The following is a 14315-nucleotide window of genomic DNA, read 5'->3' as shown; positions in this document are numbered from 1 at the left end:
TCCTCGAGAAATAAATTTTCAAATTTATCGACCACGATATTTATTTTTATCGTTGATAATTCGAAAGATACTTATTGGTGTTATATTAATTCGACATATTTTTTTATAAATCGTGTGAAATGTCAATTTTAATAGTGATTTATTTTTAATGGGTGACTTCATGTATGTTTTTAATTCTTATTGTTTGTTCAACGTTATTTGTTTCAAGATAAAGTTTATAAATTAGTTTAAATCTTTTTAGGTAATTTATTATTTCGATAAACCAAAAAAATATTATTATTCTTAAGTTTATTTACAAACTTTGTAAGATTTCACTCATATTTTATTTTTTGGATTTTGGAAAGACTTATGTGTAAATTTCTGTGCTTACTCCGCATCACATATTTTTTTCATATTTTATTAAGTTGCCTAATGAAAATTTATTTTTGTTTATTTGAAACGTAAAAACATGTATTTTTTTACGTTTCAAATAAACGATAAAATTATTTTTTTACTGACTTATTATTTTTATATCATTTTATCAACATAAATCAATTAATCAATTCGAAACATTGATCTATTTTCAAATTATTTTTTAATGATTGATTCTTTAAAACTTTTAAATTTTATAAAAAACAATTATTACCACTTTCTTTGTATATTTGGCGTAGCTTGTACCAGGAGAGCAGTTAATATCAAGCGGTATGAAATCTCAACGAAATATCAACCTCATTATGTTAGTAGAAGTTTCTGCCTTTATTAAAATATTTCAAAAACTAACGACGACGTTAAAATCAATAATTAAAATTTTGAATGTCATTGAATTGTGTTACATACGATGTTTTGGTATCGAGCTAAATAACTTAACAATTTAAGGAGTACTATCAAGAGAGACATCTCGCTCGATAAATCGCCTCGTGTACGGCTATCAACTTGTACAAATTTGTTTTTATTGGTGTTATCTCTGGGTGGCTTTGTGTATCGATGAATTACTTTTTTACTTTTTTAAGCGTACATTGTTTTTACCGGTCATTGGGAAATTATTCAGACTTATATTGCGATAAACGATGTAAGTTAAAAATACGTTATTTTCACCGTTGTCGATAGTGGTCGGTCATTATCGAAACTTAATATTTTACTTTTAAGATTAATTTGCTTTGATTTTTTTTAAAGTTAGTTTATCTTCTTACTGCTGCTTTTAACAGATAAGAATTATCTTTATTTGATCCAATTATATACTTTATAATAATAATATTTATCATAATTATATGATGCCCCGCATTCCAAATTTAATCACCAAGCATCATTTGTCTGAAAACTAACTCTACGCGTTTATGATAGCCTGGTATCGGGTGGCTAACGACGTACTGTCCCGTAGGTACACCAACGACGACACCACAGTCGATGTATTACGACTTTTTAATGGGCCCTAAAGATTAACGTATGAATGGGTAACATGAGATCTGACGCCGTTCAACTTGGAAAACATAAACAGTTTGTCCGCACTTATGTTCTTGTGTATCCGGACGATGAAATTCGGTGTTTCTTACGTTCAACCCTCTACCAGGTGCACCTTAATATATTTTTCTTTGTACTTACTATAATCACCTGATTAAATAAAAAATGTTTCAAAAGCTTCCGTGCACAAGGAAATTGCTTAAAAAAACATGCAACTAAAATCGTGCAAAAGGATTAAGCGGTGCATGTGCCAGTGTGCATTGTGCGTTAATTTAAAAAGAGGGGGAACGTTCGGAAAATTGCAACTACGTCTAAGGTTTTTTGTATCATTCTGACCTTAGGCTCGTGATCCAAGTTGCAGCGCGGTGAAGCGCCGCCGAGGTAGCCACACGGCATCAGAGTCACCATGCTGTTTCCGAACCGAACATTCCATTCACTCACTATTTATGTCATTTTGACAGTTCTTGCGCGGAAAAGTTTTTCAGTCATTTCACACTTAGTTGTTTAAAAAACACGAAATGATTTTGCTTTGTATTTGTATTCCATTATTCGTCACTGTTACCTTAGAAAGAAATATTTTTTGTTAATTAAAATTTTATGAATAATATAAAATAAACGAAACACATTTACATACATTAAAATCATTCTTGTAATAAATCGAAATATTCTACTTAATATTACTTTATTACGTTATATTATCCTCTTAAACATAAAATTTCAATGGTATGTATATATCCGTTACGAATTTCACGCTAAAAAGATCGATCATTACGCTACGCTGGTGGCTAGTTATTGAAAGGCTGTTAGTCATCGCTCTACATCAAAGAAAAAATAAAAATAAAAGAAAAAAAATATAGGAAAAAAATTACACGCTCAGACCACCCACACGGTTTTCAAATTCGAATGTCGATGGAACGTGTTCATCAAGTTGTCAAATCGGATTTGACGTAATCGGAATGTTTTTTATTGCATTTTTTAAGGTCTAGCAGCTTCTGTTGTAAAGAAAATTATTAATTGAACATTTTGAGACACAGAACCGCGAAGTTTCAATTGAAGACTTTATGAAGTTCTTTTACTCCAATTTATATTTGAAAAATTGTCTATGATAGAGCATATCATATCAATATCAAGTTAGTCTGTTATAAAAGATGGGATGACTCATACACATTAAATAGTAATATTAATAAAATAAATTAGTCATTGTGGTTTTGATTTTGCAGATTTTATTCAGCATTATTACAGGTGATCAATGTCATAAGAATTTATTAATATATTTAAACTGTGCGTCTTATCTAAATATGAAGCGTACAAATATTAGATTTTTTCCCACATTTGTTACACTCAAACTGACGAAGACCATATAAGAAGGCTTCTGGTATTCAAAAAAAATACGTCATTTCGAATTAATTCCTCGTTTAAAATTCAAAATTTGAAATAGAAGTAAACGACGTTTATGTTAAATATAAGGCTACTTTGTATTATAAAATAGTGTGGTTTAAAACAGGTGAGGGTCTGCCGGTGGGGGGTTACGGTAGCGTTGCGTTCGCCGCGTGACGCAACGAGGGTGGCCATAAGTAGCAGTTTGGGCGATCGACCCATAGTTATGGATAAGTATCTTAGCTGGCAGCATCAGCTGGCTAAGGCTTCATGTCCTTTTGAGGAGAAGGTTGGAAATGTATTCTACCCCGCTTCAATGCGGATTTGTGAGTACAGATTTGGCAGATGTTTAATCCAACATATGCAGGTTTCTATGTGTTCTTTAACCTTGAGAACCACGAATAATGTAAACACAAATTAAAATTTACGGGCATAATTATTTTACTAAAACATTAAAACAATCGCTTAGTTAGAATCGTGAACCTCTCTTATGTTTGTTAATTCAATTAACTTTAATAAATTAAGCGTACAAATTGATAAAATAAAATAAGTACAATTAAAAAAAAAAACATCTAATCGATAATTTAATCGTATAATAAAATTATATTTATTCTTTAATAATTTTAGGTAATAAAGAGAGTTCAAAAGATAAAAATATCATTAATATCATGTTCTTGCACAACTCTGATAAACTACAACTATTACGTATGAATGCTCTTATAAATGTGTCCCATTTAAACCGCAATCTTTGTCACCCGACAATTAGAACGCCTGACCCCATCACACCGGGGGGCCTACAGTCATATCATTAAAACAAGCGTGTTTAAATTGTAACCTCTTAGAACTGAGATTATTTTAATTAATTAATAATTATTTTATAAGTGTCCTTGTGTATTTTAAAATATCTATCATAACTACTAACTAGTCGAATAGGGATTTAATGACGTCATACTTAAGGAAAGACAAATTAATATTTTTTAATATAAAATGGTTGGCGCATGGGAAAATGGGCCACCTTGTAGTATGTAGTCATAGACATTGACATAGGAAGAAATATTCACAAACATTTCTTACATCGCCAACACGTTGCTAACCCCGGGGACTAAGATGTTATGCCCCTTGTGCCTCTAGTTACCCCGGCTCACTCACCTTTCAAACCAGATCACGACAATACTAAATATATTTGGCGTAAGTATGTTTGGCAGTAAAATATAGTATCGTAATAGAATGCTACATTTTAGTAATTTCTATTCAATCCTTAGTGTAATGACTTTTAGTTGTACCATGCACAGATTATTTTGGCATTGTCTCGTCTAATTAAAATGAAAAAAATAGAAACGTCAGAAAAGTGACGTTTAGTAAAATTTGAAGCTTGTTTGTATATATTTTTTATAATTTAAATAGGTAAGCGATCACTTAACGGCCCATTTGCTTATCTAACCTTAATTAAATATTAATTAAAAAAAAACACAGATGCGACTGCGAAAATGACACAAATTCTTCTAGAAACGCTTTTCAATGATGATCACATAGACAATTCTAGCATCCATATGGAAAACGAACGTTTCTTGAATATAGTAACCGGACATAAATAGCTAAAAAACTAAAAAGGTTAAAATCTCGTTGCTAGTTATGTTCTGTGGTCTTCTAGGTAATATATAATGAGAACTAACGGGCATTCCTTTAACACGAGACGTTATGAGCATCATTCGGATAATTTAAGATTATTTTACGAACATATCTTGAGTTGTACAAACTTGTTTTTATTTAATAAAATTTTTTGAACGGTAGTTGCAAGTTTGTATGGAACATTATTACGTTTACATTTAAAAGCGTTTATCTGTATTTGTTTGCGTAAGGGTTATCTTTTGCGAATGATTTTAAGCTAGTGCCACACAAACGGGTGATATCTACGATATCATACAACCGATTGAGATTTAATGCTGTAGGTACTGTCTCTGGTGCCAATGATAATACAATGTACTATAATAATATTTGATTCTTTTTAGTGCCTTGATCAAATAAAAGTTTAATAAAATAATATATATATTTTTAATATATTTGATGCTAAATTTTGCGTCAATCTTTTTATACTTATTTGATAAAATAATTTAAATTAAAATGAATGTTAATTGATTGTATTGAAGTTATTTCAAAACTATTATTTAATTGCATAGACACAGATTATATATTATAAAGTGTAATTAATGTAAAAGGAAAGAGTTTTTTATTTTTATAAAGAGCTAGCGACCCGCTCCGTCTTCGCACGGGTGCATTGCTGATACTAAATATACTACAGAATGTCTTGTTATACAACGTTCACAGTTTTTAAGCCATTAGACAATGTAAACCGCTATGTCTCTGTCTTTTAAATCTGTGATATGTTCGAAAATATCCATTAAAATTACATGCTGTAAAGGGCCATATTGATCTATATTAAATGCACTATGTATTTAAGGTACTTAATTGGATAAGGATTGATGTTGCATGGCTTAAAATCGCTTCGAAAATAAGGCATTATTTCTGGTAAAAAGTAAAGGATAAAAAATGCTTATTGTGGGCAATATACCTAAGAAATGGACTTATACCTTCACGGACTTTTTTCTAAACGGACTTTTTAAAGTGTAGAATACTGTAGTACATTATTTTGATCTATCTAGATTTCAACCGGCATATGCAATGTACCTAAGCGCAAAAAAATGTGTTTATTTACGACATCACATTAGAAACCTCTAAAATTATCAGTATTTCTCTACTATATTGTGCATGCGTTATACATATAAACCTTCCTTTTGAATCACTCTATTCATTAAAAAACTGCACCAAAATCCGTTTCGTAATTTTTAATATCTAAGCATACACAGGGACAGACAGACAGCGTTAAGCGACTTTGTTTTATACTATGTAATGGTATATTAAATGAATGAGTAATCTGTGACAAATAATGAACTCTAATCGTTTTTTTTCTTAAAACTCGCATTAAAGCGATGTTGTTAGGACTATTAGTATCTAATAAAAAAAATGCACTATTAGTTCAAGGTCCAAGTGTTCTATCAATTTTTAAGTATATGAGGGTCTGGGTTCACCGCGGTGTAAGGCAAAGCCCCCTATTAGTTTTGTCTATTAAGAAGATAAAAGTTAGCAGTGTTAACATATTTATGAGGTTATCTATTATAAAAATCGCGTTATCATTGGCCGAGAGCTTCAATATTCTATGATATTATATAAGTAAAATTAAAGTGGATATAAGAACTTTTTTATGATATGGACCATCACGTGATATACGTAACTCTAAGTTTTGTTTATCTTTATTCCGTCTTCGATTGCAATAATAACAATGTGTAGTCTACATTGTTATTATACCGTACTATTGGTTGCTTGAATTAAGGTCAAAGTAAATGATGCCTACATGCATCAATAGAAATAACTCCCTGTGCAAGTCCTTAACGATTGTGGTCAAATATTTGTTAATATTCATCGTGATGAAGGATTTGTCAGGATTATTATAGGCTAAGCTGCTAGCTTGACGTTAACTCGTTAGTATTTATTTTTCTGGTAGATTTTTCTACCACTAAACTGGTTGTTGACTAGCTTATGATACACACACTTAACAAAAAATATCTGAGTAAGGGAGTTTGCTCTTTGAACAGCCAAGGGTTAAGATTGGGTAGCTGTCTTCTATTTCTCCGGAAGAAAACAGCTTTCTTTTCACTGGCATATATATAAATTATTTATTTATTTTATAACCACTAACCAACCACTTTACTGCGGGTTGATAATTAAAGCCTGTATACAAAATTACACATACCTTACAAAAACGTACTTTACAGACAGAAGAATAAACGAAAGTAAGATATTTTATTAAAAAAAGATCTTAAAATGCAAACATTTTGAAGTTATAATATAACATTATTTTTATTCTGCAGTCTAATTTTAATGTTCTTTTTTTAAACATGAATATTTTTTCGTGTTTAAAAACTTGTTCGATTTGAATTTTAAATAAATGGCAATACGTCACGCCGTCTGTGCGAGTCGATAATGTGATAGTGTTTACGATCGAATTAAAATCGATTGCTCGTGATCGTTCGTGGAGGTTCGTTTGAATTGACTCTACATTGTATAACAAAAAATATTAGTTAAGTTGTGAATATGTAGTTTTTTTTGCGACGCATTCAATTTATTGTTTGCGTGTACTATATGTTATATTAAATGTTTACTGTTTTTATTTTATTATGCAATTTCACATTAATATAGAGATAAATTTATTTTCTGAATGACAGTTTCTTTAAGTATATTTTCAAAAGGTTGTGTAGATAAAATAGACTAAATGCATACTGTTTTTATGTTTACTAACAAGTAATACGCGTTTATAAAATATGAAGTACCTATATTATATATTGTTTATTATGTATTAAAATATGCATATTTTTTACTATCCTGTAAAATCTAAACGAAGCATGAAGCTCGGTGGCGACGACAAAACGGCACAAAGATTGTGAGATAACATTGCACGACGTTAGGCATAAATTAATCGATTTTAATCCGATGCCTTCGCCAAATTACTCGTAATCGGATTTACTTAATGTTCAGACGGAAGAAGTTTTATACATTTTATTTATTAAACGTTGCACACATGGATATCATTAATACGTTAAATTTTTAAATTGATTAAAATCTCCAGAGATTGGTTTATCGTTAATTTTTATTTTAATAAATTCTGGCAATATTTTCTATATAAAAAAAAAAATTGGCCTGCGATAATTTATAGATATTACTCATATAAATGCGAAAGTCTGGATGGATGCTTTTTACTCAATAACGCAAGAACTGCTGAACGAATTTTAATGATATTTGGCATAGAGATTATTATTATCTTGAATAGTACATAGGTTACTTTTATCCCGGGAAATGTACCTAACATCTAACAATACCCCTTCCACAAAAAAAGTGGGCGAAATCGCAAGCGGAAACTTTTATTTTTAAAATTTTAAAAAATATAATGCGGTCTGGAAGATATTGTATGTATATTTTTGTCATTAATGATTAGATACAAATACTAATGAATTGTAAGGAACAGTGTTTATCATAATTTCGCTCATAAATGACGTAAAGTAGGTTTTGTTTGCGTAAATTTTGTTCACAAAGCGATAAAATCGTTTTGCGTTCTCGTTGTTTTTACTTCCGGTGACATTTCGACCTTGGCGGGGACACTGGAATCGCAAACAAAACATATAGGTATTTCTTTAATAGTATTTTTATCATTTATTGCGAATAAATATTTTTACAAATATAAAAAAAACAGGTTTTTATTGATTTAGTAAAATTAAATATTCAATTTTCGTTACGTTAGTATAGTTTTGATTAGCATGCTTGTATGAGTAGCCGTCGGTAGAATTGAGGTACAATCATCGACTGTTTCTAACACTCCCTAAAAAACGACTACAATCCGTACTAAATTTTTTTATCAAATATAATAAGTAGTTCATTTTTTTTATATTAATGTATAAATTGTACTTAATATTATAATTTAGAATAATTGGGTTGGTAACAAAATTAAGCATTTAATTTATAGGTACAAACTCATAATAATTATGAGTATTGAGAATATTAGAGTTATAAATATTAGATTTATAAATATTAGAATTATTCTAAACTGTTTTTTTTACTTATTTCATTTGATGGTCTGATATAATGAAGTGTGAAATTAATATATAAGTAGGTACTTAGGTAAGTACCTAGTCAAGTTGTTCGTTTTTCAAAGATGTATTAGGATTGTAACAATTCGTGTACCTATATAAAGTAAACGTAAATACTATAAATTCGTAACATGAACTGACGATACCTTAACACCCATATATCTAACAATGTCGAAGAGATAAAGCAGACATTACTGTCTCTTTCTATTTTTGAACAACTGGCCTGCAAACCGCGCAGTTCTAACTATATTGTATAAGATATATATGCCACTGACAGATGCGAAATTTGAATTTCGAACATCCGCGCGGTCCTATCTCCTTCCCGCGCCCCGCCCAGCATAAACCACGCCCCTTCCGTCCGACGCTAAATTGAATTTCGAACAATTGAATAACTAGGATGATTCCCGAAATCTAAACTTTATGGGTATGGGAATAAATGTTGTTTTTTAGTATGCATTATCTTGTATTGATAATGTCTTATTCATCTTCGCGTCTTTGTTAGTTTACATTACTTTACTATTAAATAATAGATAGGCAACGTCCTTTTAATTTGGTAGTTCTATTGTTAAAAGGGAGTTTTATATTTTCGATGTAGTTTTTTTTAAATAATTTATGTCGATTTAATGCAATAATAATAATCCAAATAGTTAACACAACAAGGAACTCTTTGTAAATTATCTTGCTATTTTAAGCCAAGATCAAGCAAACACGACAACATAACATACATACATATAAATACATGTAACGTTAAATTTTTCTTGTTCAACATTTTTTTTGTTTATCAACTTTCGCCTGCGTAGTGATAACGAAATACCAGGCGATCAGAACATGCTAGGCATGGCACTTTGCTGTTTACATAGGACCCATATCAGGAGTACACCTTACGCTATGCTCGCCTGGTGGTCGCGATACGCCAAACACGGTGATGTCATCGTTTTGCAATAAGTATTTACGAAACAAATGCCTAACAAGTCTAACAAGTAAGAGTGCTTCAAGATAATTGTTTATTAATAAAAAAAAGCTCATATCGTAAAAAACTATGAATTAAGAAAAAAAAATATTCGAAAATATTAGGTAACGAGTCTTTCCAAGTTTATTGCATTATTTTGCAAATATTTACAGATCAATTTTATTGTCCATAAAAACATTTATAATTATATTTCTAATAGCTATTACTGTTCTCATTTTCATGTATTATTATCAAAATCTTAAGATGTGTATTCCGTACAGCATCGGCGTGGTCACGTACAATTAAAAAAACAGTCCTCAAACATTTATAAAAAAAAACTCTCGACTCAAGTCTTCGCATGCCTGTTGTCCATATAACTCATTGTTATTTAATGTTTTTGTAAAAAACACAGAAAAGAAAATATGGGTTTGCAAAACGCAAACGCTAAGTTGTCTAAGGTGTCATTATCAAAGCACCGACTTACAGCGATTGGATTTCGATTAATTTGCAACATTATTGTAGGCACCGTTACAGATAAACAATTCCTTGTTTGAAAACTGTTTAAAAATACTTTTATTTTTAAACACCTTAGTAACAAAACACAGATCAGACGTATAAAGCAGTCCAGATATGGAATATTAGCATTAGTAGAATCGGCATTTTTAGGCGTTTTAATCGACGCGGTGGACATTATTCGCCCTCGTTTTACTTTACTCATTTAGAAGAGAATGATTCTATGACGTAGAGGTCCACGAGGCGTTTCATTAGATCCTTGCTTGTCCTAATTCTAGTCATGCCTATGGTAAATAAATAATAAATAAGTATTCCTTTCAATTATTATTAAATCAAACAAAAGTATTTTTTGCTACTCGTAATGTTATGAAAATTGGTGATTAGGCTGTGATCACCTACCACATCGAATAATATAATTCTAACGTCGTGTTAGTCGAGTTTCGACCATAGTAGCCCGCATTGGTGCACTCTCTATTCCTCACTTTTATTATTGTGGGGGTAAGGGAATAGATTTTGGCACGCAATTCAAAGACCCAAGAGAGTACGCAATACATGTAAGTTACTCTAATAACGGACTTACTTTATTCGAAGCAAAATTGACTGTTGCATTATATTGTGGTACCTTACCTTAGGACTTGTATGGAAGCTTGTCTTCCAAATCAGGTAATCTAGTTACCGTTCTGGACCGATTTAAAGAATCACGAAATACAAGGGTTTTCTTAGATCCAATTATTGGTGGCACCTTGACAGTGTAAAGATGAAATAACAGCCATTAAAGGTTCTGCTGGGTTAAGACCACCATTTGTTTTGATAGCATAGAACTTGGACGTGTAGTGGATTTTCATTCGACATATGCCAGTTTTCTCTCGATGTTTTTCTTCAACGTCGAGCATGATATTAATTATATACTTACAAATTAAGCTCATGAAAATTCAGCGGTCCTAGTTTGCTATGTTTGAACCAGAAATCTTCAGTTATGATTCACGTTTCCTAACCACTGGATCGTCTCGGGTAATAACATTGTAAGGAATTGCTTATATATTTCACGACGATGGTGACGCATGTTGACCATTTTAGTTACCAACTGATCATTTGACCGAGTTTAAAAAAATACATATGGATCTTTATGTAATAGCAATAGAAATGGCTCGCGGCCTTTGCATATTAGATCATAGCACTCATATTAATAAATGAACACCGATATTTGTGCTGTATATTTTTTCAATTTAAAAAAAAAGTTAGATTCAAAACCCATGCAGTACTACGTATACAGATTGAAATCATCATAAATTATTTACACTCATACAAGATGCAGTAAATAACAAAAGAAATACAACAAAATTCATCTGCCTAATTCTAACTTAATCCACGTTAAATCGTCAGTTTTTATAAATAGATCGAGATACGGTTCACAAAAATTCGTCGCTCGAACTGATACGTACAGATAAGGGACGTTGAAAGGACCGAGATTTTTATCAGACAGCCTCTTACACATTCCTGCGTTCCTGGTACAAAGTATGAATTTATAATTATTTTGACTGACTGCTGTTAGTTAGAGGAGAGAAAGATGGTAAGTGAGTTTTTTTTATCATTTTGAAATATTTAAAAGTTGACCTTTTTTTGAATTTCTTTTTATTTTATATAAAAAAAATATTTTATAAGATTTCACACATTTTAAAAATAAAGTATTTCATTTGTTTTCATTTCAAGGGCAGGCGCTAACTAGCTTCTGACAGATTCTCAAGTCGAGTGGTAGCACCAGCGTCGGGGCTAGGTCAATTTTGAGTCGCCGTTTATTTAATTAATCTGTATATCAGTTTAGTTTTATTGTTTTGTTTTATCTTTATTGTATTTTTTAATTTTAAAACCTTTCGATAAAAATTAATGGTTTTTGATTTGATTACAAATTGATACCGTTAATTTTAAGAACGTAAAGGTAGGTTAGTACACATACATTCCTGAATTACCAATCAAAGCATTTTCAACAAATAAAACGTTTAGATTAAAAAGTAAATTACCGGAATAGCAACATTAAAAATAATGTTTACAGTGATTACTCACGAAATAAATTACCGAAAATACCGAGTCTTAAACAATGCATCCGCTAAGGACGACCGCACACAATGAAATCTTGAATATTGTTGCTTCGAAATATAAATAGCTAGTGACGTAATCAAAAATTGCACAATAATAAAAAAAAATATTTTCTAAATTCAAAAATGTCATCATATCGCCTCTATCGAATATTCTAATATGTTTTGAACATTGTCTTTTTCGTTTTGGGCGTAAAAGTACTGTGTCTACACTAATATTATGAAAAAATATTGTTTTTTTTCTATGTTAATATTAAAGCTATAATAATATCTTGCATATATATAATTCGGTTCTTACAGACTATGGTAAGCTTATATATTATAATCACTGCATTATTAGCAATGTATAATGATTAAATTGCAGATTATTAATAAAGTTGTAACAAAAGTTAAAATGTTTAATTTTAGCAGCCGTTATTTCGGATTAATTATTTGTATTTAGTTTACAATAACGATTTTTGTCTCTTTTTATAAGTATAATAAGTAGCAATTATTTATGGTTGTCGTGAAATTTAGAATTACATAATTTAAAATGAATAAAATATTTAGAGCTGATATTGATGAATTTGATTGCGGTGTTATTGACCGAATAAATTGCATAATCTGTCTATATAAATAAGACAATATATAAGCCAAAAATAGCTGTAATCCGAGTAACCGTACCATTTATATTAGTAAATTTAATATACATTTATATCTTTAAGTATACATAATGTTCTTTCCTAATCATCGTGGTAATATACTCGGTTAATTAAGTATGCCAGTAGAAATAAAAGCAAACTGGGTATAAGGTAAATTTCTAGTAAAATAACCATCCGTACATTCGTAAAACTATAAAATTAAACGGATGACGATGGAAATGAATTTGACTTTCGTCATTCCACATCAGGCTCAAACATCTAACATTATCAAATATCTCAAATACCATTCGAGTCGGAAATGTATTAATTAAAATAACGCCCTCAAAAGTTCACTAACCATGTCCTAAAAAACTGAGGGACAAAATAAACGAGACAGGACGAATGACCATAAGGTCCAAGAACAATCGCCACATGTGGTCACAGATTAACTAAAAGAAAAACAAAATTAATATCCACATTCCGTCCCTTTCTTGCTTAATCACGATTCGTATAGCTGTCTCGCTCGTTCGACGAAATCATTCTTGGAAGTGCCGGAGCAGCGCACGCGCACAATGCGGGTGTTGTGGCCACGAATTCCAAATTCGAAAAAAAAGTATCGTGCGCGCCGGTTGGCTTGTGCTAAATAGCTTTTCGTTTAATTTCTACGATGTTCGCATAGTTATTCAGAGTTTTCAGGCTGATTAAATCAATGAAATATATAAGTATTTAATTTTATTTTTCAACCACTCTTTTTCTATGTTATAAAAATAAAAATATAACATTTTACAATGTCTTCGCCTAAGTATAACAACTAAATTAAAAAAAAAAAACTAACTGCGACTGACGACTGCGTGCGTCCGTGGTGTGGGACGTTCGATATTAAGATATGTTTTTTATTACTTTCCTCTCTGAACATTTACCCAATATTCTGTGTAGCCGATGTAATAATAGAGCCTATGTATGTATTTTGTCGATGCTTGCGTCAGCTTTTTAAATTTAATAACAAACAGACAGGTATAGACTTTCATCTTATTATTTTTATACAAAATAGTAAAATTTAAGATAATTATTTAAAAATAAATATTTATTTATATAACGGGGACTTAATGTATAATATTCAGAATCGATTAAGGTTTAGGGAATAAAGAGGAAACTCGGGTTGTTTGGAGTCCATAAATGATATTACAATATAATTTTAAAAACTATCATTCCCAATGTTTTATAAGCTAGCTACAAATAGCCAATATTTAATATATAAAGTACTATAAAATAGTGATAAAGAATAATTATTATTTAATAAGTAACATGTTTCAATAGACAATTTGGGATCATATTAATATTATTAAAACAAACTTGGGATGAATATGAGTTTCATCGTTTCGGTCGATGTAACTTAGATCACATGAAATTAAAAAAAAAAAAAACTAATAGCGAATTTAACGCTAATATTTCGAGTTATTCGAATTTGTAATCGTTACCAACACGAGAACGGTCTCCTTCTAAAGGATTAGTACTAAGATCTCCTTCTAATTTGAATGAAATCTAGTTGTTCTGAGTTTTCACGTGTTTTTGTGTTCATAATCTCGTGCTAGAGAAGCTCCGGCGTTGCCTACAAACGTGCCTGAGTCGT

General features: G+C 30.6%; 1 protein-coding gene across 3 annotated transcripts in view; it reads right to left on the bottom strand.

Moving 5' to 3' along the window:
- Window positions 1–14315, bottom strand: part of LOC113403510 (eyes absent homolog 2) — a 41093-nt gene that overhangs the window by 17871 nt on the left and 8907 nt on the right. For 2 of the 3 annotated variants that reach the window (XM_026644089.2, XM_026644091.2), the window contains exon 2: window positions 1774–1999. The exons of the other annotated variant lie outside the window; for it this stretch is intronic. In XM_026644089.2, coding sequence (XP_026499874.1) covers window positions 1774–1845 — 72 coding nt within the window. In that variant the 5' untranslated portion in view covers window positions 1846–1999. The remainder of the gene's footprint in view (window positions 1–1773; window positions 2000–14315) is intronic. 3 annotated transcript variants of the gene reach the window in all.

Source organism: Vanessa tameamea, chromosome 25 (genome assembly GCF_037043105.1).
Source record: "Vanessa tameamea isolate UH-Manoa-2023 chromosome 25, ilVanTame1 primary haplotype, whole genome shotgun sequence".
NCBI lineage: Eukaryota > Metazoa > Arthropoda > Insecta > Lepidoptera > Nymphalidae > Vanessa > Vanessa tameamea.
Note: the sequence above shows the minus strand (reverse complement) of the source record. Positions and strands in the feature narration are given on the sequence as shown.